Source organism: Canis aureus, chromosome X (genome assembly GCF_053574225.1).
Source record: "Canis aureus isolate CA01 chromosome X, VMU_Caureus_v.1.0, whole genome shotgun sequence".
In the NCBI taxonomy this organism is placed as follows: domain Eukaryota; kingdom Metazoa; phylum Chordata; class Mammalia; order Carnivora; family Canidae; genus Canis; species Canis aureus.
The window spans coordinates 73,521,627-73,547,881 of record NC_135649.1 but is presented as its reverse complement, the minus strand read 5'-3'; the positions used below and the strand labels follow the sequence as shown (position 1 = coordinate 73,547,881).

The 26,255-nt window shown below is 39.3% G+C and overlaps 1 protein-coding gene and 1 long non-coding RNA gene across 3 annotated transcripts in view; one reads left to right on the top strand and one right to left on the bottom strand.

Annotated features, from left to right (window-relative positions):
- Positions 1–6,568: 6,568 nt before the first annotated feature.
- Positions 6,569–26,255, bottom strand: part of VSIG4 (V-set and immunoglobulin domain containing 4) — a 60,513-nt gene continuing 40,826 nt past the window's right edge. Inside the window, exon 7 of one of the 2 annotated variants that reach the window (XM_077890130.1) lies at positions 6,569–6,762. In XM_077890130.1, coding sequence (XP_077746256.1) covers positions 6,701–6,762 — 62 coding nt within the window. In that variant the 3' untranslated portion in view covers positions 6,569–6,700. Of the gene's footprint in view, positions 6,763–24,833; positions 25,410–26,255 lie in introns of those variants that run through there. The other variant, XM_077890132.1, reaches the window with a different exon arrangement.
- LOC144309055 (uncharacterized) lies at positions 19,622–24,604 on the top strand. The gene is made up of 2 exons (XR_013375191.1): positions 19,622–20,081; positions 22,894–24,604. It is a non-coding gene; the product is annotated as an uncharacterized LOC144309055 (long non-coding RNA).

Below are 26,255 nucleotides of genomic sequence, written 5' to 3'. Positions count from 1 at the left end.
GCAAGAAAAAAGAAAAAAATACATAAAGGAAGGTGTGTGCGTGTGTGTGTGTGTGTGTGTGTGTGTGTGTATGTTTGCTTGGGAATATGGGTGGAAAAACACCAATGAGATAAGGATATTATATGAGGATAATAAAATGGTTCTTAACATTAAGGGACTGGAAGAGAAGGAGTGCAACCAAGGTTAGAGCAGCTTATGGAAAGCTGAAGGTAGCTATTTAAAAGAATTGGAGGGCTTGGTTGCTTTTCAGAATGAATTTGGAACCTGAAATGAATATATTGAAAGTAAATTTTCTATGTTTGTATTCTCTGTAATGGTAGGGGTTGGAAAAGAGAGGGTTGGTGTCTGGACAAGGTGGTAGCAGTGGTAAGTATAGTGACAGAGCTCAAGGTCAAGTTCAGCCTTAGGATAAAAATTTGGTTTTCATCCTACCACTCCCTCCATCCCACCACCTCACCCTCCATACTCTAAACAGGGCCTGACAGAATAAACTGCTCAGTGTTTCAGTGTTTGTTGATGGAACATTCAGTGGCAAGGAGATAGAGGCCCTTCTACCTAGAGGTTTCCTTCTAGGTTTTTCCTCTCCTTCATTGGCTTTTTTTTCTTTTTTTCTTTTTAAAATGGAGGCTGTTTTCTTATATAAACTCAATAACTATTACATTTTTTTTAGCTCGCTTTTTTCTAGATATATTACATACTTATAATAAAATGCAAAAATACAGGTTCACAAATACAACATAAACAAACAAAGAAATAAACAAAACTACCTGCAATTTCACCAACATTACTGCCTAAAGATAATCCTGTAAACATTTTGGTGTACATCCATTCAGACATCTTTATTTATTTTTGAAATATGATTATGTTGTTTTGCAACCTATTTCCTTTCACTTGGCAATTTAACATAAACATTTTTCCAGGTTATTAATTTTTAATTTTGGATCTTTTTGTTAAAGAAGGTACTTCTTTTTGTTAAGGTACTCAACATTTTTAATGTAAAAGTTAAAATACATAAAATGTACAGATAAGATCAATGCTGTCTTTAACCACCAGTCTTCCCTCTACACTAGTCTTGGTCCCTTTCCGCATCCCTTAGAAATAACACTATAATCATTAGTATGTATTCTTACAGGCGATTCTCTAAAGATTCCCATCTATAATCTACGTACCTATTTATCTATCATCTCTCTCTGTATCTCTCTGTGTGTGTGTATGTGTGTGTAATACACATGGCATTGTTTTGAATGGTCTGCATGGTATTTATTTTCTATAGAAATGGTATCTTGTTGAACATATTAGTCTACAATTTACTTTTCTCACTCAAAAGCATGACTTGGGTATCTTGATGCATTTCATTCTATTTAATTGATATGTGGTATTGTATGGTATATATGTACAATCATTTATCTGACTACATCATTACTGATGTAGGTTTAAATTATTTCTAATTTTTTACTATTTCCAACAGTACTGAGATAAATATCCTTGACATGCTTCCTTGTGCATATGTGTAGGAATATTTTTTTTTAGGATAGATACCAGAAGAGAAATTAGTAGGTCATGGGATGCATAACACTTAGCTTCAACATTTATCAACACATGGCCAGCCTTGTTTCATCTATATTCCACCTCCATACATACAGAATTATTTAAAAGCAGGGCAGCCCTGGTGGCTCAGTGGTTTAGCACCGACATCAGCCCAGGACATGATCCTGGAGACCTGGGATCTGGTCCCACGTCAGGCTCTCTGCATGGAGCCTGCTTCTCCCTCTGCCTGTGTCTCTGCCTCTCTCTCTCTCTCTCTTTCTCTCTCTGTGTATCTCTCATGAATAAATAAATAAAATCTTTAAAAAATAATTATTTTAAAGCAATAATATCACATGGATACTTATTTTAACATTTAGTTTATGCTGAAAAATTGCCTCTAAGATGTCTATACCAATTCAAATTCCCATTATTAATGTTTGAGGTTACCTATTTTCAGTATCTTTGCCAAATTTGAAATTATCAAACTTTAAAACTCTGCTAATGAGAGATATTTTATTATTTTTTAATTTGCAATTACCTGATTAGTAGTGAAATTGTGCATCTTTTTATATATTTAACAACTATTTGTTTTTCCTCTTCTGTGAAATTCCTGTTCAAATCCTTTGCTTATTTTTCCATTTTGGTTTGTCTTTTTATGAAACAAATTAGATGATTGTGAATGATGACATAATAAATGTATACAATGTTAGCTTATGTTTAGCATTTTGAATCTTGAGAGACAAGTGGACTTCTCCTAGCATCCATTGATTCTTTTATTTATCTAATTGTTGGACACCTGCTATCTTCCACATTTTAGAAAATTCTTGCCCATGTGAAAATTGTGATCAGCTAAGTGGGAGAGATTGACATAAATAGGTGATGGGCACTGAGGTGGGCACTTGACGGGATGAGCACTGGGTGTTATACTATATGTTGGCAAATTGAACTCCAATAAAATATATACATATAAAAATAGCCACGCATATAAATATGTAGTTACAAATAATTACAATTACAAATAATTATGTAAAATAAAAGTACCTTGACTGATAGGTTTGAGGTAGCCAGGCTGGTGGACCATTGGATAGGCTGGAATAGAGTAAGGGTGAGTAGAAGTTGCTCTCATTCAAATGGCCAGAAGCAATAGGAAAGGGTATCTAATCTCCTGAATACATTCACCCTCTAAGGCTGTTTCTCACTAGCTTTAGTGTCACAATCTGCTTGGAAGTAGGGCCTTATGAAATAGGTATTATGTGCAAGATATTAGCTGTAAAAACACTGGTTAAATGTGTGATCTAGTGCTTCAGTGTTAATCTTTGGCCAAAAATGAATCAGAAACTATCCTCTGTATCCCCAGGACTGGTCTACTGCTAGAAGTGGACTGCTAGTCATTGACTTGCCACTTTCTAGGGAAGCCAACAAAACATGTTATGAATAACCTACATACCTTCTGAAAAAACTGGGGAAACTGTGACTTGGGGAAATCCAGTAGGACTATGGACTACTGAATTTATAGCACTATTGTTACCAGCAGAAGCAACAATATTAGCAACATGGGAATTCAGAGCAAGGATGCCTGGGTGGCTCAATGATTGAGGGTCTGCCTCCAGCTCAGGGAGTGGTCCCAGAGTCCTGGGGTCAAGTCCTGTATCAGGCTCCCTGCAGGGAGCCTGCTTCTCCCTCTGCCTATGTCTCTGCCTCTCTCTCTGTGTCTGTCATAAATAAAATCTTTTAAAAAAGAAAGAAAATTCAGAGTAATAGGAATATTAATATCTTTAAGAACAAGAGCAACAACATCAACTAGAGCAAGAACATCAACCACATCAACAGGCAGTGTAAGGACAGAGGATGATAAGGGCACCTCAGACATTTTTCTATCTACTCTTTCAAGAGTAACACCATGCTCAAAAATGCTTGTAACTGCACCATACTCTGCAGTGAGAAACCGCCTCCAGTCAAGAGCCATGAAATGCAGAGTGATCCATCAAACTTCCGCAATCCATTGGATAGACACCATCTATAATGAGGAAAACCACTAAGCAAGAACTGCTCCAAACTGTTTATATGTGTGCAAGTTCAAAGAACTTGGGGGAAGTGGTCCATTTCATTTGTTCTGTACCCCCCACATTTCTACTTTTTTCATGCTTGGCTGTGAGATATCTACATAGGCTTGGGATCTAAGAAAGTCTTCCTAAAGCAGAAAATAGTTTGGCCAATAATGGGTGGTAGTGGCCTGAATGGCTATTATTTATGATGCTTTATAACAAAATAGAATGGCTCTTACTTGAATTGACTCATGATTTTAAGCCCCTAATGCTTGAGAGGCAGAAAAATACAAGACCTCAAATTCTTCAGGACTCATGGCTTTCTGGCTGATGGGAGCTTCCTGATATGCTTTGAGGCTAGGCTGCAAGCAGGGCTGTGTTGTGGTGAGCTTGCAGGATAAGGTTGCTCTGGTGGAAGTAAGAACCCACAACCATATTTAGGGAAATGTGGGGCCTGAGGCTGTCCCATTTGTCAATGTTCCTCTCAGAGTATGGTGTCCATAAGGGAAAATATTCTGTGGTCTGACTAGTGTTAAGTAGAATAAGACTGTCACTTTCCTGGTTTTAGACAATACAGCTGCATTTTTGTCAATGCAAAGATAACGTTAACTTTTGGCGACCACATCTCACAACCAACACATATTGAGCTCACTATCTACCAAAATCCTTAAATTGGATTACACATGTTAATTTTAGGCCATATCTCCTCCATTTGTGTGTGTGTGTGTGTGTGTGTGTGTGTGTGTGTGTTTTAAGGAAGTTTGGGGAGGTGAGACAAAGAAGATGAAAGAATTAAGAACTGAGTAATAACTTCTGATCCAAAGAAGGCCCCTCCAATTAGCTATATGTTATTACAAAGAAATGACCCCTGGTAGAGAGTGGGACTCAGAAAGGGATCATCATAGGTTCAAGGTCTGGATTTAGCTTGGTGAGACCAGAAACCTCACCCACAGTTGATCAGACACAGAAGCACTAATTCCTATTATCCATAATCAAAGCTGAGTTACCCAGATCTGCCATTCATCCAAGATATGATCTAGGAGGAGTCCACTCATTAGAGTAGACTTGAGTGCAAAAGAGAGTTTGAAGAATAGAGGAATAAGGCAAAAGGGCTTAGACTTGCTTCTGGGATATTAACCCAGAGTCAGGGTAGCTGTATGAATTGGTCTCTCAAACTTTTGGGAGACTTCTGCTTCTGTGGCACAGGTTGAGCCACAGACTCAGTGGCCTCTCTCCTTAGATAGTGTCAGTGCCACACTGACACATTCTATTTTTGTTTCCTTTTCCTCTAACATCTATACCCTTCCCCCACCAACCTCCCCTCTTATGAAAACACAACAGTAACTTCTGCTAAGTTACAACATAATTGAGTAGGTTACTGTTTTACTGTTTTCTTTATATATATATATATATATATATATATATATATATATATATAATTTTACTGTTTTACTGTTTTCTTTATATATATATTATTGGAGTTTATATATATATATTATTTTACTGTTTTACTGTTTTCTTTATATATATATATATATATATATATATATATATATATATATATTATTGGAGTTTGATTTGCCAACATATGGTATAACACCCAGTGCTCATCCCATCAAGTGCCCCTCTCAGTGCCCATCACCCAGTCAAATTGTCAAATTCCATTCCTGATTTTGTCTTCCTAAAGATTAGACTTAGGTACCTTGATGGAGACTTGGTTTACATTCAATTCCCATTAAATCAGTACAGATTCTTTTTTCAGGTTCAACTCTTTCTACAAAGAGTCCAGCTCATATGCTTCTTGTTGATTCTGTTTGGGACAGTTTCCAAACAAGATCAACTGTGGTCTAACTTGGCCTTTTCATGAACAAGTAGAAGAGCTAGGATTGGAATGTGTGCCCCTTGTGGGATTTGGCATGCCTTCATAGTGACTGTCCAAGTTCCAACTCCTCCAGAATTTATAATAATCAACTCTTACATTCATTTAGCCACTATAAGAGACCAGAGAGATACATATTATTACTAGTTTATTTATGAGAAAGCCAAGGTTTAGAGACACTAAGGGCTTACAGTTACACAACTAGTTAAGAGCACAGCTGAACACAGAAGGTTTCTTGATCCATATCCAGGGATTTTCTGCTTTTCCATTTGACTTTATCCAAAAGTTGGTGGGATCTCCCACGTATGTTACTCCTAACAAATCTTTCCTGTCTCTGACCACTTCTGGGGACCTCACAGAGGAAACAAAATATTCCAATGACAAAATCACTTGGTACCTTGTCAAGATTTGATATAAAAGCTGCAAGAAACTGGACTTAGTGCCTGGGTTCTGTTGCTCATGAGGTACCCTAGTCATAATGGTTAAAGAGAAGGAGAGAGACCTTACCAGACTATTAATAAGGCCTCCCCTGACCCAGGGGCTCTTGATGCTTTGAGAGAGACATCAGTGGAAAGTAGACTAAAAAATGGTCCCTGCCTGCATTAGTTTTCTAAGGCGACCATAACAAAATATTACAGACTGAATTTCTTTAAAAAAACCAGAAATTTATTCTCTCATAGTTTTGGAAGCTAGAACTCCAAGATTAAGGTGTTGTCATGTTTGGTTTCTCCTGCAGCTTCTTTTCTGGCTTGTAGATGGCAACCTTCTCACTGTATCCTCACATGGTCTTTTCTCTGTATACACATATCTCAGGTGACTTTTTTGTGCCCAGATTTCCTCTTCTTAGAAGGACACTAGTCAGATTGGATTATGGCCCATCCTAATGGTCATATATTGAGTTAATCAACTCTTTAAAGGCCCTATCTCCTAATACAATTACATTCTGAGGTTCTGGAGACTTCAGTATAGGAATTTTGGTGGGAAGACACAATTCAGCCAATAACATTTTACTCTGTTCTTTAGAGGCTGGGCTTAAACTAGTCCACCTCACAGGTTTAAATAAATAGAGAATAGATGCATTAAAATGCATGAATAAGATATTGTGAGATAAAGGATATGGAGTGCGAAGGATCAAGGATATTTATTGCAATTACTAATTACAACTCTTCCCCTAGAATTTCAGGGTTGCCTGGCAACCACCCATTGTTCTCTTGCTAGCATAATCTTGTTTTTCTTTCCTGAGGAACATTCATTTTCCATTTTGGTCAGTACTTGATAACTTGAGAAACCTTTGGGCTCTTGACTTCCTTTCTAGGAATAAGCAAAATGAGAATTTGGTTTATATTTATAGATCTTTAAAGACTTTTATTTTTTATTTTATTTGTGAGAGTGAAAGAGAGAAAGAAGGACCAAGGGGGAAGAGCAGAAGAGAGGGAGAATCAGACTCCTTACTGAGCAGGGAGCCCATACAGGGCTTGATCCCAGGACCCTGAGATCATGACCTGAGCTGAAGGCATATGCCTTACTGATTGAGCTACCCAAGCTCCTCAGTATAAATCTTTAATTCAGAAATAGAAATGAACAGTTCTATCTTTAGGCAATATTAATCATAAATATTGTAGACATAGATTTCAGATTTCCCAGGATAACTTCAGGTCGAAAAATTTTATCCTATTGCTCCCATAACAACTTGCACATTTTTCAGACTGGTTGTTGAAATCTGGGTTCATAAGATATACTTTGGGGAGGTGCTGAATGGATTTTAGCATTCTCTTAAATTACTTTCCATTGTTTTGGAGATGAATTCTAAACTGAGCATGACATTCAAGGTCTTCAGCAATGTGGACCTATCCATCTATTCAGTTTTATCTCCTGTCACTCCTCAACATAAATCTTGCATTCAAATCATATAGAATTTTAGTCATCCAAATGTACCTGTTTTATATATCCACATATTTGCACATGCTGGCATAGGATACTCTTTTAGAGTGCATATTATGCCTTTTTTTTCAGCTGCTTTCTATCCTCTTATTTGTCTTTCACATCTCAGTTAAAATCTTCTTTGTGAAACTATTCCTACTCTCCTCAGTAAATTAATAACTCCTGTTTTGCCACTGTAGCTTAAACATAACATATTACATATTACCCTTGAACATATCATAGTGATGAGTACATTGGGCTAGTTGGAAGTTTGTTTATTTGGCTATCTTCCCCATTAGACAGGGTCCTAGCTCAAAGTAAATACTCATATGTCTGTTAAATGAATAAATTAAAGAATTGGAAAAGGACTCGCTAAGTATGAGTGTCTTCCCCTTCCCATCCAAAATGATTCCTGTGATTAAGATGACAAGAGAGGAATGAGGTAAGCTAAGTACAACTCAGCCTAAACTTCTAGCCTGTTTTACCAGTTATGGGATTCTGAACTGATCTAAGCCACATTTCCAACATGGAGCCCTAAAAAGACCAATGCAGGTTTCAAATTAACCTAACCCCCCCAAAATGTTAGTAGTTGAAGGGAGCATAGGATGGCCTCATAGACATGTTCCCAGATAGATCAGGTCTAATGTTGAGGAGTACAAAAAACCTCGTTCCTCTCACCCCCATAACCACTCTAGGGTTCCTGAGACTTTGGAAGATCAGAACATTGCCACAGTGGTGGGGAAATGCTAGGCTGTAAATTGCCACACAGGTTTTGGGGAGGTAGTATGGAGGGGGGTGGGGTTGGGGGCAGAATGGTACAGAGGGACTGATGCAAAAGCCAACTGTCATTCTTGAGCAACTGCAGAGGTATGTGCTACAAGTCCAGACTGTTGCTGCTGGGACTTCCCTTTTACAATGACTCTGCAATTTAAAGGCTGGGGATGTGGTTACATAAGCTACATTAGGCCAAGCCTGGGCTAGGGGTGGTGGCAGATAAGCCACCCACTCATGGGTTCCCTCCCCATCCTACTTTCTTCCTTCACATCTATTACATCAGATCTGACAATAGTTCGGTAATTTAGGCAGGTCAAAGATTATGACTTCTGGTTTACACTTGAGGATGTCAAGGCCTAGAGATATGGGCCATGAGCCATCTTCTTTCCTACTCTACTGATCAATTGCCCTTACCTAATCGTCCTTCCATGGCCAGAACCTGAGCTCTGCTGTTACTAGAGCTTGATGTCCATTCAACTTAACTGTTATTTGGCCTTTCCATGTCTTCAGATTCTGTTTCAGCATAATCATAAAATTGAAGCCAGTAACATCATCTCTTCTCATCCTGATTTATGTTGTATCAGGGCACTAGTCATTTACTCACTAAATTTATTTAATATCTCCTATCATGTGCCAGGTACTATGCTAGGCTAATATATCTATGAATGAAACACAGTACTTGTTTATCTTACAGAGCTCTCAATCACAAAATGTAGTATCCAGAACTAGGGAGATGATCAGCAATAAGCACGTAAATTGACCAAAACATAAATTACTCTAAATGGTAGGAAGTATTAGGAAGGAAATCAGTAGGGTTCTAACTGTGTAAGGGAAAATAGGTAAGGAGAGATACTTTAGCTGGGATTGAAAGGGAAGCCATTCCACAAAGAGGATATTTTAAGCTAAGTTCTGAGTGATAAGAAGGGGTCAGTCATAAGTTGTAGGGAAGTTCACAGGCTTGGAGGTAGGGTGGGGGGATGGGTGAAATAGGTGATGTGGATTAAGGAGGGCACCTGTAGCGATGAGTACTGGGTGATGCATGGAATTGTTGAATCACTATGTTGTATACCTGAAGTTAATATAACACTGTATGTTAACTATGCTAGAATTTAAAACAAAATTCTTTTAAAAAGGCTTGGAGGTAAAAAAAATCAGAAGGAGTGTGAAGAGTTCAGTCATCTGGAGGGTTGATAGTCATCTAGAGGTAGTGTAGTATTGCAGGAAGGGCACTTGTTGCAACCTTAGAAATCTCCTGCTAAAAGTTCACTTTTTTTGTTATTTTCTTTTAATTCCAGTATACTTAACATACAGAATTATTAGTTTCAGGTGTACAACATGGTGATTCAACAATTCCATAATCACCCAGTGCTCATCACAAGTGCCCTCCTTAAAAACAAAAACAAAAACAAGTGCCCTCCTTAATCCCCTCCACCTGTTTCACCCATCCCCTCACCCACTTCCCCTCTGATAACCATCAGTTTGTTTTCTATAGTTAAGAGTCTGTTTCTTGCCTTGTAATTCTATCTCTTTTTCTTTGCTTGTTTTGTTTCTTAAAGTCCACATGTGAGTGGAATTATATATTTGTCGTTCTATGACTTTTCACTTAGCATTATACTCTGTAGCTTCATCCATGTTTTTGTAAATAAAATTTCTTATTTATCCTGAGTGATATTCATATATATATATGAATATATATATGTGATATATATATATATATCACATACTCTACCTATTCATCAATCAATGGACACCTCACTGCTTCCCTATCTTGGCTAATGTAAATAATGCTGCTATAGATATACGGATGCATGTGTCCCTTTGAATTAATATTCTTGTATTCATTATTTACTTATTTATTTATTTACTTTTTTAATTTTCCTTTTTTTGGATTTATTTATTTATTTATTTATTTATTTATTTTTATTGGTGTTCAATTTGCCCACATATAGAATAACACCCAGTGCTCATACCATCAAGTGCTGCCCTCAGTGCCCATCACCCAGTCACTCCCACCCCCGCCCACCTCCCTTTCTACAACCCCTTGTTCGGTTTCCAGGGTTAGGAGTCTCTCATGTTCTGTCTCCCTTTCTGATATTTCCCACTCATTTTTTCTCTTTTCCCCTTTATTCCATTACACTATTGTTTATATTCCCCAAATGAATGAGACCATATAATGTTTGTCCTTCTTCGACTGACTTATTTCACTCAGCATAATTCCCTCCAGTGCCATCCACATCGAAGCAAATGGTGGGTATTTGTTGTTTCTAATGGCTGAGGAATATGCCATTGTATACATAAGCCACATCTTCTTTATCCATTCATCTTTCGATGGACACTGAGGCTCCTTCCAAACTTTGGCTATTGTGGACATTGCTGCTATGAACATCGGGGTGCAGGTGTCCCGGTGTTTCATTGCATCTGTATTTTTGGGGTAAATCCCCAGCAGTGCAATTGCTCGGACGTAGGGCAGGTCTATTTTTAACTCTTTGAGGAACCTCCACACAGTTTTCTACAGTGGCTGCACCAGTTCCCATTCCCACCAACAGTGAAAAGGTTTCCCCTTTCTCCGCATCCTTTCCAACATTTGTTATTTCCTGCCTTGTTAATTTTCCCCATTCTCACTGGTGTGAGGTAGTATCTCATTGTGGTTTTAATTTGTATTTCCCTGTTAGCCAGTGATGTGGAGCATTTTCTCATGTGCTTGTTGGCCATGTCTATGTCTTCCTCTGTGAGATTTCTGTTCATGTCTTTTGCCCATTTCAGGATTGGACTGTTTGTTTCTTTGCTGTTGAGTTTAATAAGTTCTTTATAGATCTTGGATACTAGCCCTTTATCTGATAGGTCATTTGCAAATATCTTCTCCCATTCTGTAGGTTGTCCTTTAGTTTTGTTCACTGTTTCTTTTACTGTGCAGAAGCTTTTGTTCTTGATGAAGTCCCAATCATTCATTTTTGCTTTTGTTTCTCTTGCCTTCGTGGATGTATCTTGCAAGAAGTTACTGTGGCCGAGTTCAAAAAGGCTGTTGCCTGTGTTCTCCTCTAGGATTTTGATGGAATCTTGTCTCACATTTAGATCTTTCATCCATTTTGAGTTTCTCTTTGTGTATGGTGAAAGAGAGTGGTCTAGTTTCATTCTTCTGCATGTGGATGTCCAATTTTCCTAGCACCATTTATTGAAGAGGCTGTCTTTTTTCCAGTGGATAGTCTTTCCTCCTTTATCGAGTATTAGTTGACCATAAAGTTGGGGGTCCACTCCTGGATTCTGTATTCTGTTCCATTGATCTATGTGTCTCTTTTTGTGCCAGCACCACACTGTCTTGATGACCACAGCTTTGTAGTACAACCTGAAGTCTGGCATTGTGATGCCCCCAGATATGGTTTTCTTTTTTAAAATTTCCCTGGCTATTCGGGGTCTTTTCTGATTCCACACAAATCTTAAAATAATTTGTTCTAACTCTCTGAAGAAAGTCCATGGTATTTGGATAGGGATTGCATTAAACGTGTAAATTGCCCTGGGTAACATTGACATTTTCACAATACTAATTCTGCCAATCCATGAGCATGGAATATTTCTCCTTCTCTTTGTGTCTTCCTCAATGTCTTTCAGAAGTGTTCTATAGTTTTTAGGGTATAAATCCTTGGACTCTTTGGTTAGGTTTATTCCTAGGTATCTTATGCTTTTGGATGCCATTGTAAATGCGATTGACTCCTTAATTTCTCTTTCTTCAGTCTCATTGTTAGTGTATAGAAATGCCACTGACTTCTGGGCATTGATTTTGTATCCTGCCACACTGCCAAATTGCTGTATGAGTTCTAGCAATCTTGCGGTGGAGTCTTTTGGGTTTTCTACGTAGAGTATCATGTCATCGGTGAAGACGGAGAGTTTGACTACTTCTTTGCCAATTCGAATGCCTTTAATGTCTTTTTGTTGTCTGATTGCTGAGGCTAGGACTTCCAGTACTATGTTGAATAGCAGTGGTGAGAGTGGATATCCCTGTCTTGTTCCTGATCTTAGGGGAAAGGCTTCCAGTGCTTCCCCATTGAGAATGATATTTGCTGTGGGCTTTTCGTAGATGGCTTTTAAGATGTTGAGGAATGTTCCCTCTATCCCTACACTCTGAAGAGTTTTGATCAGGAATGGATGCTGTCTTTTGTCAAATGTTTTCTCTGCATCTAATGAGAGGATCATATGGTTCTTGGTTTTTCTCTTGCTGATATGATGAATCACATTGATTGTTTTACGAGTGCTGAACCAGCCTTGTGTCCCGGGGATAAATCCTACTTGGTCATGGTGAATAATTTTCTTAATGTATTGTTGGATCCTATTGGCTAGTGTCTTGTTGAGAATTTTTACATCTGACTTCATCAGGGATATTGGTCTGTAGTTCTCGTTTTTGGTGGAGACTTTGTCAGTGGTTGAGCATCTGTCTTTGGCCCAGGGTGTGATCCTGGAGTCCCGGGATTGAGTCCCACATTGGGCTCCCTGCATGGAGCCTGCTTTTCCCTCTGCCTATGTCTCTGCTTCTCTGTGTGTGTGTCTCATGAATAAATAAATAATTTTTTTAAAAAAATAAATACCATCTAGAGCAAAGAAGGGACTTTCCTGAGGTCATACAACAAGGCATGGCACAGTTGGGCCTGAAACTCAGGTCTCCTGATACTCTTTGTTAGGTCTTTTTTCAATTAGTCTTTAATTCTAGTTAATTTCATTTTCCAGGTCATCAGGAACCAGGGTGAAAGGAGGACTATGGCATTCAGTATTTAGATGTCACCTCATTTTCTGGCCTGTGCAACAGGAGGAATTATATTTCATCAGTAATTTTTTATTCAGTACCTACTATAAACAAGGCATATTTCTAGTCATTAGGGATATTGCAAATAAATTAAAATCGCTGCCCTCAAAGAGCTTGGTAGAAGACACTGGCAATAAACAAAAATATAAAATTCTAGAAGCAAAGTCAAAAGGCAAATGATGAACTAGTGGAAATGTTTGCAATTCTTATAATATACAAAGGGAAATTGCACTGTTGGGGATTTACCCCAAAGATACAGATGCAATGAAACGCTGGGACACCTGCACCCCGATGTTCATAGCAGCAATGTTCACAATAGCCAAACTCTGGAAGGAGCCTCGGTGTCCATCAAAAGATGAATGGATAAAGAAGATGTGGTTTATGTATACAATGGAATATTATTCAGCCATTAGAAATGACAAATACCCACCATTTTCTTCAACGTGGATGGAACTGGAGGGTATTATGCTGAGTGAAATAAGTCAATCGGAGAAGGACAAACATTATATGGTCTCATTCATTTGGGGAATATAAATAGTGAAAGGGAATAGAGGGGAAGGGAGAAGAAATGGGTAGGAAATATCAGAAAGGGAGACAGAACATGGGAGACTCCTAACTCTGGGAAACGAACTAGTGGTGGTGGAAGGGGAGGAGGGCGGGGGGTGCGGGTGAATGGGTGACAGGCACTGAGGCGGGCATTTGATGGGATGAGCACTGGGTGTTATTCTGTGTGTTGGCAAATTGAACTCCAACAAAAAATAAATTTATTATTAAAAAAATAAATAGAAAAATTCTCTAATATGTAAAGAACTCCCAAAATTAAGTTAGAAAAAAAATAGCAACTTAATAAAAAATTGGGCATAACAGACATTGTTGTTGCTCTCATAGAGCTTGTAATCTCATAGAATGACTCCTTTTTCTATAAGGCTGAAGGAGTGGCTGGCCTGCAAGTTTTTAAGGAGCCAAAGGAAATGTTGAGTTCTTGAGTAGCCCCTCTCGTGCCTTTTTAGGGGTATAGCCAATAAAAGTCTGAATCTCAGTAAATATGGGACTTTGGGGGAAATTATTTAATGTCTTTGAATTTCTGTGCCCTAATTTTTGACATAGGAATGATTCCTATTCTGTAGGGTTATTGAGAAGAATAAGTGATATAATGGATATGAGAATATGTAGTATAATAAACACTAAAAAAATCCTTTTCACTTCCATTTTTTTACTTCTTATTCTTCCTAGAACTGAGAATAGAGGAGCAGTGTCCCTTATTGTGAAATCTGTAGTCTTTGGGGTTCTTACCTTGTATTATTTAGTTTTGACAAAAGTTCTCAGGTATATCCCTTTCCTAAAATCCCATGAGGTACCTATTTCTTGCCTCAATTTTGAAATAGGGAAATGGATAGTCAAAAATATTAGTAATTTACCCAAGCCCCTACAGCTGGAAAGTGGTAAATTGTAATTCAAAGTCAGGTCTTTGAACTGCAAGCTCAATCCTTTTGTCCAATATCCTGTCTCCAGGCCCAAGTATAGCACAAGGTCTCACAGGATGACCTGAAATACTTGTAACCAGGCAAGAGCCCATTTTGAGCATCTTTGATATTTTTATTTCCCACTTAACATAGTTGTGACCTTCTTTAACAGTAAGAGACATTTGACCATCTACATCATAACATCTGCTTTTCGGTTAGAGAAGTTCAGGTTATAAATTTGGGATTCTAAACTACTTATTGCCATACAAATTATGGTGGTTGACACTCTTTAGATGAGCCTATAGAAACAGATATATGCAAATATAGGACAAGAACATTAAGGAAAAGTGTCATGGTAACTAACCCTAGAGAGAAGTATGTAGGAATTAACTGCCTTCTAAATCAATGCTAAACCAAGTTCTAGCATTCTAGTTCTAGTTTCTATTTTCTTATCTTAGAGATGAAAGAACACTGCATCATCTGTACCTTATCTGGCTATCCATGACTCATTGGATACATTTCAGATCCTCAACGTAGTTTATAAGACGTTTCCCACTTTGGCCCCCTGCTTACCTCTCTACTACTGTTCTTTTGAGTTATTCTTTCCTTTGCTCACTTAATTCTAGGCCACTTGAGTCTCCTTGTATTCCTGGAATATAACACATTCTTTGCCATCACAGAGTCTTTACATATTCTGCTTCTTCTGCTTGGAATGATAGTTCACCAATTATTCACGTGGTTCACTTCTTCTCATTCTGCAGACAGCCATCAAAGATTACTTCTTTTGAGAGGTTTACTTGACCTATCCAAGCCTGGTGGATTATGTTTTTCTTGTCACGTGTTCTCCCAGCTCTCTGTGCTTCCCACTTTCTTGTCATATTTACCCACAACTGTTTGTTTAATAATTACTTTCCACTACATTGCAAATATCGAGAAAGCAAGCATTGTTATGTGCCTTGTTCATCTCTGTATCCTGAGTGCCTTGTGCCATGCCTTGATACTTAGAAAACATTCAACATATATTTGTTCAATGAAAAAAATCTAGTCCAGTCTCGTTGTAGAGATGGAAATATGGAGGCCCTTAGAAAGAGGGGGATTTACTCAACATAACACAAAGAACCAGTGACAGAGGAAAGACTGTAGCTCAGACTCTTAACTTCCGGTGAAGTTCTTTTTTCCATACGTGCACCTTCACTATAGTAGCTGTTACTTGTACATACTTATTTATTATTCTGGCTCCTAGACTAGGCTGTAAATTCCTTGAGGGAAGGGACCACATTTTATACATGTGCTGTCCAATTAGCTACTAGCTACATGTGGCAATTGGACTGGAAACATGGCTAGTCCAAATTGTGATGTACTGTAAGTATAAAATGCACATTACATTTCAAAGAATGTAAAATATCTCTTTAATAAATTTTTACATTGCTTATAGGTTAAGATAATATTTTGGATGCATTGGGTTAAATAAAATCTATTATCAAAATTACTTTCACCTATTTATTTTTCAAATTTTAATGTAGCTATTAGAAAATTTATAGGTCACATCATATTCTATTAGATGTATATTACTGGCCTTTTGTATATTTATTTTCCCCTTGGTGCCAAGCACAGAGCTTTGCAGCCAGTAAGTGCTCCACACATCCTTGTTGAATAAAGTTGAACTGTAGTTGGTAGGTCAATTGCTGTCACTTTTCTTGTCAATGTCACTGGACTTGTGGGGAACATCACAGTAAATATCCTGTCTCCAGGCCCAAGTATATATGAAGTTTTTCCATCCTGGCAGGTGGTTCCCTATAGATTGCATCAGCCTTTGATTTCTTTTCAGAGGAAGCTCCGATGCAATCATATGTACAAGGAACCACCAGGGTTAAGGTGGAGTGTGTATATACTGGCCTCTTGCACAAGAAGTGGCTTCAGCTTTGCAATTGTTCTTGGAGCCTTTCTTGACAGGCTTCCAATAAGAGGTGGGATTAAATGAGCAGGGAAATAAACTTGAAGTTAAAGGGAGGCCTTCATGGAGATAAGGTAAGCTAAGGAATGTGGGTGACTTGGGCTATAAGGATTCCTTCTTTGCTAAATGCACTTACACATTCATTTATTCAACTTGCAGTTCTGGGGTAACTATCTCATGTCTGGCACTGTAAAGAAAGGAAGGGGTCAGACATGATTCCTACTTTTGGCAGCTTTGGTCTTCCGGGAGATATAAACACATAAGTATAGTATGAACAGGTTTTGACACTAGAGGCAAGCACTGCAGGGAGCAATTATTTTCACTGGGAGAAGGGTCATTAGAGAAAGCTTTTCAGAGACAATGAGCATAATTATTTTCTCTATCTTTTAAAATCTAGCTAAAATCCTACTTTTCCAAGAACTACCTCCTTGCCCCCTGCCCTGGAACAGTCACACTCTTTTGACACCACTTTGTACTTCTGTCAAATTACTTATCTCACACTGAAGAAAAACACAATTCCTTGGGTACGTGCCTGCCCAGGAATACCTAAATATGATGTGGTAACTGAGGTTCCAGAAGGCTGTGCATGATTTTTCAAAGACATATAATTAATAATTTATAGAGGTGGGTCTATAACTCACAGGCTAAAACCTACAGTCCAAGACACAATGACTCTGACTCAAAATTCTGTTGTTCTATTCCAGTACTGAGTGAATAAATGAATGTGTCTATAGTGTGGGACTCCAGCACTGACTAACAGCTCTCCTCACCCAACTCTCTTCTTCCTCTTCCCCCTTAATAGGTTTAGCTAAGTCAAAAAACATCCAAAATGAGAGAATTGTGTGTCTTTTGGTTGGACAACAGACTTAGAAGAAAGTTCCCTGTGTGCTATTGCTGTACAGTGGGCCCTTCCCAGCATGCTTTGTGCTTGTGAGGTGAAGAGTAATTTGGAGGATCCTAATGTTTTTACTCTAATTCAGGTCTTCTGCATAGATGGCATGATTTTCAGGTTCTCCTGGGTCCTAATGCTCTCTTTCATGGACATACTATATGGTTCAAAGCGACCACTATCAATTAGTACTTTAGGTAAAAACATCGTCTCCAGAAGGCTTCTGTTAAAAAGCCAGTAGATTACTCATAGGTGAGGGGAAGAAAAGAGTGGGCAGATGAATTTATTCAATCTCTGTGGAGTTAGTAGAAAGAAGGGAGTCCCTCCCTAGGAAAATGCCCACAGGGCAATCCTGGCTCCACCCCAAGCTTTAGTCAGAAACCAAATATAAAAAGGAACTGAATCTTTCTAGAAGCCATATCTGGGGAAACTGGTCTTAAGGACTAAGCCAGTAAATTATTCTGGTAGAAGGAAGTTTCTGCAGAGTAGTGTGACTGCAACTGAATCTCTATCTCAATCTGTCCCTACAGTCTCTGGACCCTGTGACCACAAGGAAGCCCACAGTGAGGGAGAAGCAGGGATAGAGAGGTTTATAAAGAAGCCACCAGGGAATATTTAAGTTGGAGAGGCCACTAAGATCATCTAGTCCAGTTTCTGTTGATTAAAGGGAAAACCAAAGCTAAGGGAGGAAACAGAGCTAATGGATCTAGGACTGGAGCACAAGACTCCTGGCTCCCCGCACATAGTCTTTTCTCTTAAACTTGAATTTGTAAGACTGTATGTAGCTTGGATAGATTATTCACCAGGGCTTGAGCACTGCCCAGGGTCTTACTTATGCTATGGACTGGAACTTGAAAACTGCAATCTTTGAAAACAATCACAAGTATATCCTAAAAGCATTGAAAAATTACCACTCCTTTCTGCCATGTCATCAGGATTCATGATGTAGAACACTGCATAATGGTAATCCAATGTCTCCCAGGCTGCAAATGGGAACTTCCCAAGGATTGCAAACACATAAACACATGGTGCTAGGAAGTCACTCACTTTCTTCTCACACTTTTATTTTTTTTTATTATTTTTAAATTTTTTATTTATTTATGATAGTCACAGAGAGAGAGAGAGAGAGGGGCAGAGACACAGGCAGAGGGAGAAGCAGGCTCCATGCACCGGGAGCCTGACGTGGGATTCGATCCCAGGTCTTCAGGATCACGCCCTGGGCCAAAGGCAGGCACCAAACCGCTGCGCCACCCAGGGATCCCTCTTCTCACACTTTTAATGAAGTCTGAAAGTCACAATTGCATTTAAGGGTCTGGCATCATATTTTACTTTCAAGGTCAACTACTTTCTTCTCTCCTTGTAGCCAGTATGGGAGGGTGGAAAATGCTTAACATTTGGAGTAAAAAAGAGTTGAGTGCAAATTCTGTTTTCTCCATTTTTTTCTTAGTTTTGTGTTTATAGGCAAGTCATTTTACTTCTGTGAGCCTCAGTTTCTTCATCCTCTCATAGGGATGGGAATATGCCAGAGAGTTGATGATTAAATGAGATAACACATGTAAAGCATGTAATCTTATTAATAGATGTGACTTTCCTCCTTTCTTTCCTTTTGTAAGCTGCTGGATGCCAAAATATGATCTGTGGTCAGAGCTGTGCCAGTAGAGCCAGCTTTGTAGCCATGTGATCTATAAAATTTCCCAGGTCTCCATGCTTAGGAAGACCCCACACAGGATGTCTGGGTGGCTAGCAGTTGAGCATCTGCCTTCGGCCCACAGCATGATCCTGGAGTCCCAGGATAGTCTCACATCAGGCTTCCTGTGTGGAGACTGCTTCTCTCTCTGCCTATGTCTCTGCCTCTCTCTCTGTGTCTCTCATGAATAAATAAATAAAATCTTAAAAAAAGACCCCACACAAGGAGGGGTTAAAGTTCTGCTGTCACCATTCTTAAATTCTATATATATTTTTTTAAAGATTTTATTTATTTATTCATGATAGTCACAGAGAGAGAGAGAGAGAGAGGCAGAGACACAGGCAGAGAGAAGCGGGCTCCATGCAGGGAGCCCGATGTGGGATTCGATCCCGGGTCTCCAGGATCGCGCCCTGGGCCAAAGGCAGGCGCCAAACCGCTGCGCCACCCAGGGATCCCAAATTCTATATTTTTTAATAGGAGGCCCCTCACTTTCATTTTTCACTAGGCCCTGCAAATTATGTAGCTGTCCCAGGTGAGAAGATGTGTCAAGGGGGAAGTACAAAGGATATTTCAGGACCAGGGGGTATACTGACAGTGAGAGAATCCACGCTTTGGAGTTGATAGAAGTGGATTTAAATTTCATCTATGCCACTAATTCACTTTTTGATATCAGCCTTTTTCTTTCATCTCTCAGAGGATCTGTTTCTCAATTTTGACAATGTAGCATTTCATTTGATAATGTCTCAACTGTGACATCTCCGGATTCCATCATTAACATCAGAGACATATCCTAGCCCATAGGTAGAACCTGAGACAGCGAGAGGTTTTCTATTTCAACTCTTTGCAGCTTGGAGAACCAGAAGGTTAGCTACAAGTTGGCAGGGTTGGAGGGAACATGACCGTGAGGACTGTTGCTGCAGTAGTGGACCCTTTCACAACACTGTTTTGTCATTTTGTACCCAGATTTCCGTTGGCTAACCTCAGCCTTATCTTCCTCATTTCTGTTTCCTCTTGAAGACACTAAAAGCCCTTCAAAACACACAGCCTTTCTGTTCCAGGCAAAAAGCCCAGTCACCTCTGGCCTCTGCAGTTTGGCTTATCACCATGGAACCTTTGCCTCCTCTGAGACCAAGGCATCACTCCAGTAACAGGTATACTATCCATTTGTCCTCTCTATTTGGATTTCCAAACTTGGACAGTGTCTCTGGCTACCAAAGGTGGCTTGGACCTGCCTACCCCATTCTTCTTGTACTTTCCTCAGGGATCCTGGGTCAAGGGTGGGTGGGAAGAAGGTTCCCATTGGTTTTTTATCTCAATATTTCTAATAGTAAGCAGGGAGGATGACATGTCTTTCTCAAACAGGCTATTTAGGAGATAGTCACATGGAAGTGGCATGTGCTCTGGACTCAGGGGTCAGGAAGTTTGAGTAGCAGTCCTGATTTTGCCATTTACCTACTATGTATCTTTGAGCAAGTCATCTTTCCATACTAAGTCTCACTTTTTGGCCTCTTCTGCAAAGAAGAGGAGGGGAAATATTAGATGGATAGCATATAGAGACTCTTTTAGTTTTTATATCCCTTATTTTGATAGTTGTCACACACACCCCCCGTTGAGACAAGACATAAGAGTGATGCTGAGTAAATATCTCTGGGTGGGGATGAATGCAGGCATGAACCATGCCTACAAACAATTCCATACTTCCTCTTGTATGTATGAGGAGGCCCAACTGGATCAGATGCAGGGCAAGTCCTGCCGCTTGCTGTGTTAACCCTGCCAGGATAGATCAGGGGACAAATAATGTTTTGTGTAGTATGACAGACCAAGAGAAGAGCTTTCAGAATTCCTTAATATCTCTCTGTAGATATTTACATCTTCTTCCTATGGGGTCTGACCAGTCTTTTTCAGCTGAACCTATTTTTCTTATATACACTCTTTAAAGACACATGGACTAGAACATCAAGAGTGGAAATAAAACCTATCTGGTTTCAGCTCAGCCACTAACTTCCTTCTATTAATATTGAGGTGACACGGTCTATAAGGCTCTTCAAGTTTGAGTGTAATAAGAAGGAATCTTAAGCTACTTCATATTTTTCTCTCTTTTTAATTAAGTTAGAAAGGGCTTTCAGGAGGCTGCGGACATCTCCAGTTTATACAGGTCTTCTCACTGGAGCTGGTAGCCAATGAAGATGATGAAATAAAAGGCATCAGTCCAGTTCTCTCTGTCTTGCCTTCCTGAACTCAAACTCTATTAATCAGCTTTCTTGGCTGGCCTCCACCCATAGCTCCAGGGACTGAGCCATATGGGAAGCTCTGGAGAGCTCACTGAACACTTGCCTAACAATTCTGCCAGGTAAGTCTTTTTTGTCCCCATTTCCAGAGAAGACAACTGAAGCTCAAAGAAAGGCTTACCCAAAGCTATGATTGGGTAGTTGGTACTCAAGGCATCATTAGAATCCAAGTTTGTCTGATTTTTCCCACTATACCATATATGGTGACTAAGATTGCTGCTTTGGCTAAAAGAACCACACTTCTAGTTGACTTGAGGTGGACTGAATAGGTAAGGGAAATGAGGGGATGGGAAAAACTGTTTACAACCTTATATTCAAAGTCACTCCTACATATCAAATTGGAGAAGCATGTCACTCCCTCATCAGCTAAAAGAGTTAAGTTTTTTAAATTCTTTTTTTTCCTAAAGACAAGTCTCTCTGCCTTGTCTTAGCTGAGACAGGGCATTCTGACCTCATGGGGTGGTTTTCTATTCCTGACAATCTTATAATGTTTGACACTTGTCATGCCAGAATTTAATATAGGTCACCTACTTTGTCACAGATCAGTTGCCACAGTAGGGAGGGTGAAGCATTTGCACAGATAACCTGGAATTTTTATCAGCAGGATATGGGTGTTACAAAGGGAACTCCTCTAGAAATTCAAGATGTAACCATGCTGCTGGCAGCTTCCTTATTTCCCTAATGGCTGTGGGTGGAAAGATCCCAGTGCCTCACTGTCAAGTCTACCATTTGTCTTTTTCCATCCTTATAGATGTGTTTCCCTTTTATCTGAGAGATATATAGGATAGAGAGGTAAAATAACCAATGAGGAAAGCTGAAAGGTACAATGGGGTGATATAGACCACAGCCCAAACTGTGAACAACTTGTATAACTGTTAGCAACTCTCTTCCTCAATATGAACCTTCATTTTCTCATTTATAATATGAGTGGGTAAGAATAGATGATAGTCATTTTATAGCTGTCATTCTTTAGTCCTGATAGTACAAGGGAGACCATGTTAGGCAGGGCTGAGGCCATGAAGTATTACTGTTTCATCAGTTCTGACTCTGTTAAATCAATTGTCAATGGCTCTTGCTTTCCTTTTTGTAGCACAACTTAAATTTTTTGAACATTTGTTATGTATCAAATACTGAACTAAAGGCTTTACATATATTACCTCATGCAATTTTCACTATAACTTATTAGGTAGGTACTCATACCCATTTTGTGGATGTGGAAAACTGGAGCTCAGAGACATGAAATAATTTACTGAGGTTTCCTAGCTACTTAATGGTAGAATCAAAGTCAAGTCCATGTTTAACCTCAAAGTCTATGTTTATAGCCACAAGACTGTGGGAGGGTTGGGAAGGGGGGCCATGGACACTGACTCTGGGGCCTGGTGCTTTCCTGAGGTCAGAGAGGCAGGACAATGACCAAATTCTCTCCCTACTGCATATAGGAACCCACTGAAGCTTGGAACCCCAAGAAATGCCACAGCTATCAGGCCTGAGGACCCCTGTCTGGGCACTGGGGCCTCATCTACAGTCCCAACTGGGCCTTCTTTTAGGATTCATCTTCTGGTTGGGAGCCTTATGCTTATTTTGCTCACTTCCCTATTATATTCAGGCTAGTCCCTTGCCTCTGCAGTTTCTCTGGGGCTCAAGGTGTGACTCCTTTTTCTTTCTTTCCCTCCAGGGCCACATCTCCCAGGAAGATCTTGCATTCCTACTGAAACCCCTGGCCTGGCCTCCTGCAGTGCCACACTCCGTGTATTTGACAAGCTGAGTTAGACACTCCATGTGGAAGAGTGTCAGTTTGTCAAATACCCCAAGTGCGGCACATGCCTAACAGCTCCAGGCCAGAAGAGTTGGGATACAACAAATAAACTGCCAGCTGGATAAAAGATCACTCGCCAAACATGAACTAAGCTCTCATAAGTTATTTTCAGTGACTTTGAGGGAACTGAAGTACCCTGATGTTGCCAGGGGAAAAGTAAGGCAACTCTTGAAGCTATAGCCCTGGACTGTTTCTACATTGTCAGAGCCTGAGGGGGATATAATGGTCTTGAAAAGGTATATAGGGCCCAGGGATGGAAGTACTCTTTGATATATATTTTCTTTATTCACATTCCTCCTACAGAGTCTCCCAATAAGAACACCAAAATTTTTACACAAGCTTCATGACAGAGCTTAGAAACCCACTTTTCTGAAACTCAGCCTGGGCTTTTTTTTTAATTTTAAAAAATTATTTATGACAGAGAGAGAGAGAGAGAGAGAGAGAGATTGACACAGAGACACAGGCAGAGGGAGAAGCAGGCTCCATGCAGGGAGCCCAACGTGGGACTCAATCCCGGGACTCCAGGATCATGCCCGGGCTGAACACAGGCGCTAAACCGCTGAGCCACCCAGGGATCCCCCTCAGCCTGGGCTTCTAAACACATTTTGAACTTATCTATCTTTTACCTTGTCCTCATGTCTTTTTTCCTTCTAGTAATACTTTCTCCATTGTTTTCTGCCTATTCAATTATTTCTCATTATTCTGGCCTAGCCAAAGTCCAGTCTCCCCAAGGACCTTTGAAAGTTAACCTATATTTTCTTCTTTTTCATTCAAACACTCCTTGCCTTGGTCCTTTTCTTTTCTTTTTTATTGGAGTTCAATTTGCCAACATATAACATAACACCCAGGGCTCATCCCATCAAGTGCCCCCCTCAGTGCCCATTACCCAGTCACCCCAACCCCCTTTCCACCACACCTTGTTCGTTTTCCAGAGTTAGGTGTCTCTCATGTTCTGTCACCCTCACTGATATTTCCCACTCATTTTCTCTCCTTTCCCCTTTATTCCATTTCACTATTTTTTATATTCCCAAATAAATGAGACCGACCATATAATGTTTGTCCTTCACTGATTTACTTGCTTCACTCAGCACAATACTTACCAGTTTCATCCATGTTGAAGCAAATGGTGGGTATTTGTCATTTCTAATGGCTGAGTAATATTCCATTGTATACATATACCACATCTTCCTTATCCATTCATCTTTTGATGGACACCGAGGCTCCTTCCACAGTTTGGCTATTGTGGACATCGGTGCTATAAACATTGGGGTGCAGGTGTCCTGGTGTTTCACTGCATCTGAATCTTTGGGGTAAATCCCCAGCTGTGCAATTGCTGGGTTGTAGGGCAGTTCTATTTTTAACTCTTTGAGGAACCTTCTCCTATTGCCCAATAGCACCTCTTGAAATGTTAGCAGACTTTTCCAGGGGTTATTTTTGAAGTCCCCACTAAATTGTGAAGACAACACTATGTTTCCTTGATTGCTATCTTCCCTTTCAATCTCCACTCCAGCATGTAGCTCAATATTCTGGGTACAGAAAATAATAAATGTTTACTGATTGATTGACTTCATACTAGATCATTATTCTTGGTTTTGGGTCAAAATGCCATCCAGGAATTTTGTGAATAAAATTAAACCGTAGTCATCATAATTCTGTAGGATATGTGAGGTAAGAATCAAGATTGAGGGGTTTCCTCCTGAGAAATAGGGTCAAGGGCTGGAGAAGAAGGGCAAAAAAAAGTAGACCCAGAGGGCAAATATGTTTTGGAATTATTTGATAACTCAAAGTAATACAGGTGCTTTATAGCAGGATTTTCAGAGCTTTTAATATTCTATGTTGTATTGGAAATATCCAATAGAGAGCTGTAGAAGGTAGCATTTCTCATGCCTATCTCATCATGGAATTTTTTTTTCCTATAGGCCATCTCTTTTTTATGGTCTTAATGTTTATTTTATTAGGTTTCATTTCAGTGCAAAGCAACTATGTTGAATATTTAAAAAATTAACAATTACAAGCATCTTGGAAAGGATTCTTCTTCCCCTATATCCTAGATTAAATTGTATCTTCCAAAAGAAAATACCTTATAGTTGTAGAACTCAGGACTTAAGAAAGTGACCTTATTTGGGAATGGGGTGCTAAGATGTAATTAGTAAAGATGAGATGATGACAGTGTGGGGTGGCCTCCTAATTCAATTGACTAGTGTGTTTGTAATAAGACAGTCAGATGGAGACATGGAGGGCTTCGTGAGAGGGTGGAGGCAGAGACGGTGGTTCTGCAGCTGCAACCAGGGAACCTCAAATTTGTCCTCAAATTTCTCACAGTTATGGAGAAGCAAGGATTCCTCTGCAGGCTCCAGACAGAACGTGGCAAGGCCCTAGAAATGTTGGAAATGTGTATGAACAGGAGAAATTCATTTCTATTGTTTTAAGCCACCTAATTTGTGGTGCTTTGTATGGCAGCCCTAGAAAAATAATATACACAAAAATAAATAAATAGATTCAGGAAAAGTCACTAATAAGTGGAATGTGGCTGAACAATGAAATTATTTCTCAATTATAAAATTGTTAGATATGAAGTTTGATTTTACCCACTGTACTATGTCTGCTGAAAGAGGAAATCTCCTACATTGCTGGTGAGAATCTAAATTGTTAAACAAATTTTGGAACATCAATTTTAAATTCTACCAGTATATATATATATATATATATATATATATATATATATATATATATATATATAATTTGCATCAGCATTACAAATTTTTGAAACCAGTTCTACTGAAAATTATCTAGCTAATACACTCCAAGATAAATACACAGGTGCATCTAGTTAAGACATGTTACATAACAAATAATTGAAAGCAACATGAATATTTCTCTGTGGAAAAGTGGTGAAATCTCTTGGCCAATACTTGGGAAACTGCCACAGAGGGACATCATATCTTCTCTCTCTTTTGAGGATCTCCTATTCCAGCTTTCCCTCACTAGCCATCTGCTGAAGACAATTCTATGTTTTCCTCTCATGTTTGTTTAGCCAACACTGTAGCTTTGGGCTAGTCCTATACCTAGGACTCTCTTCCTGCCTTGTCTTATATGGAAAAGAATATTCGTTTTTGGTCAAAGATGGTACCCAGAAGTTTTCTGCTGCAATGAATATGCTCCTAGGAGTTCACAGACCTGTTTTATGGTCTCTGTTCTACCACTGACTTGATGTGTGTGAT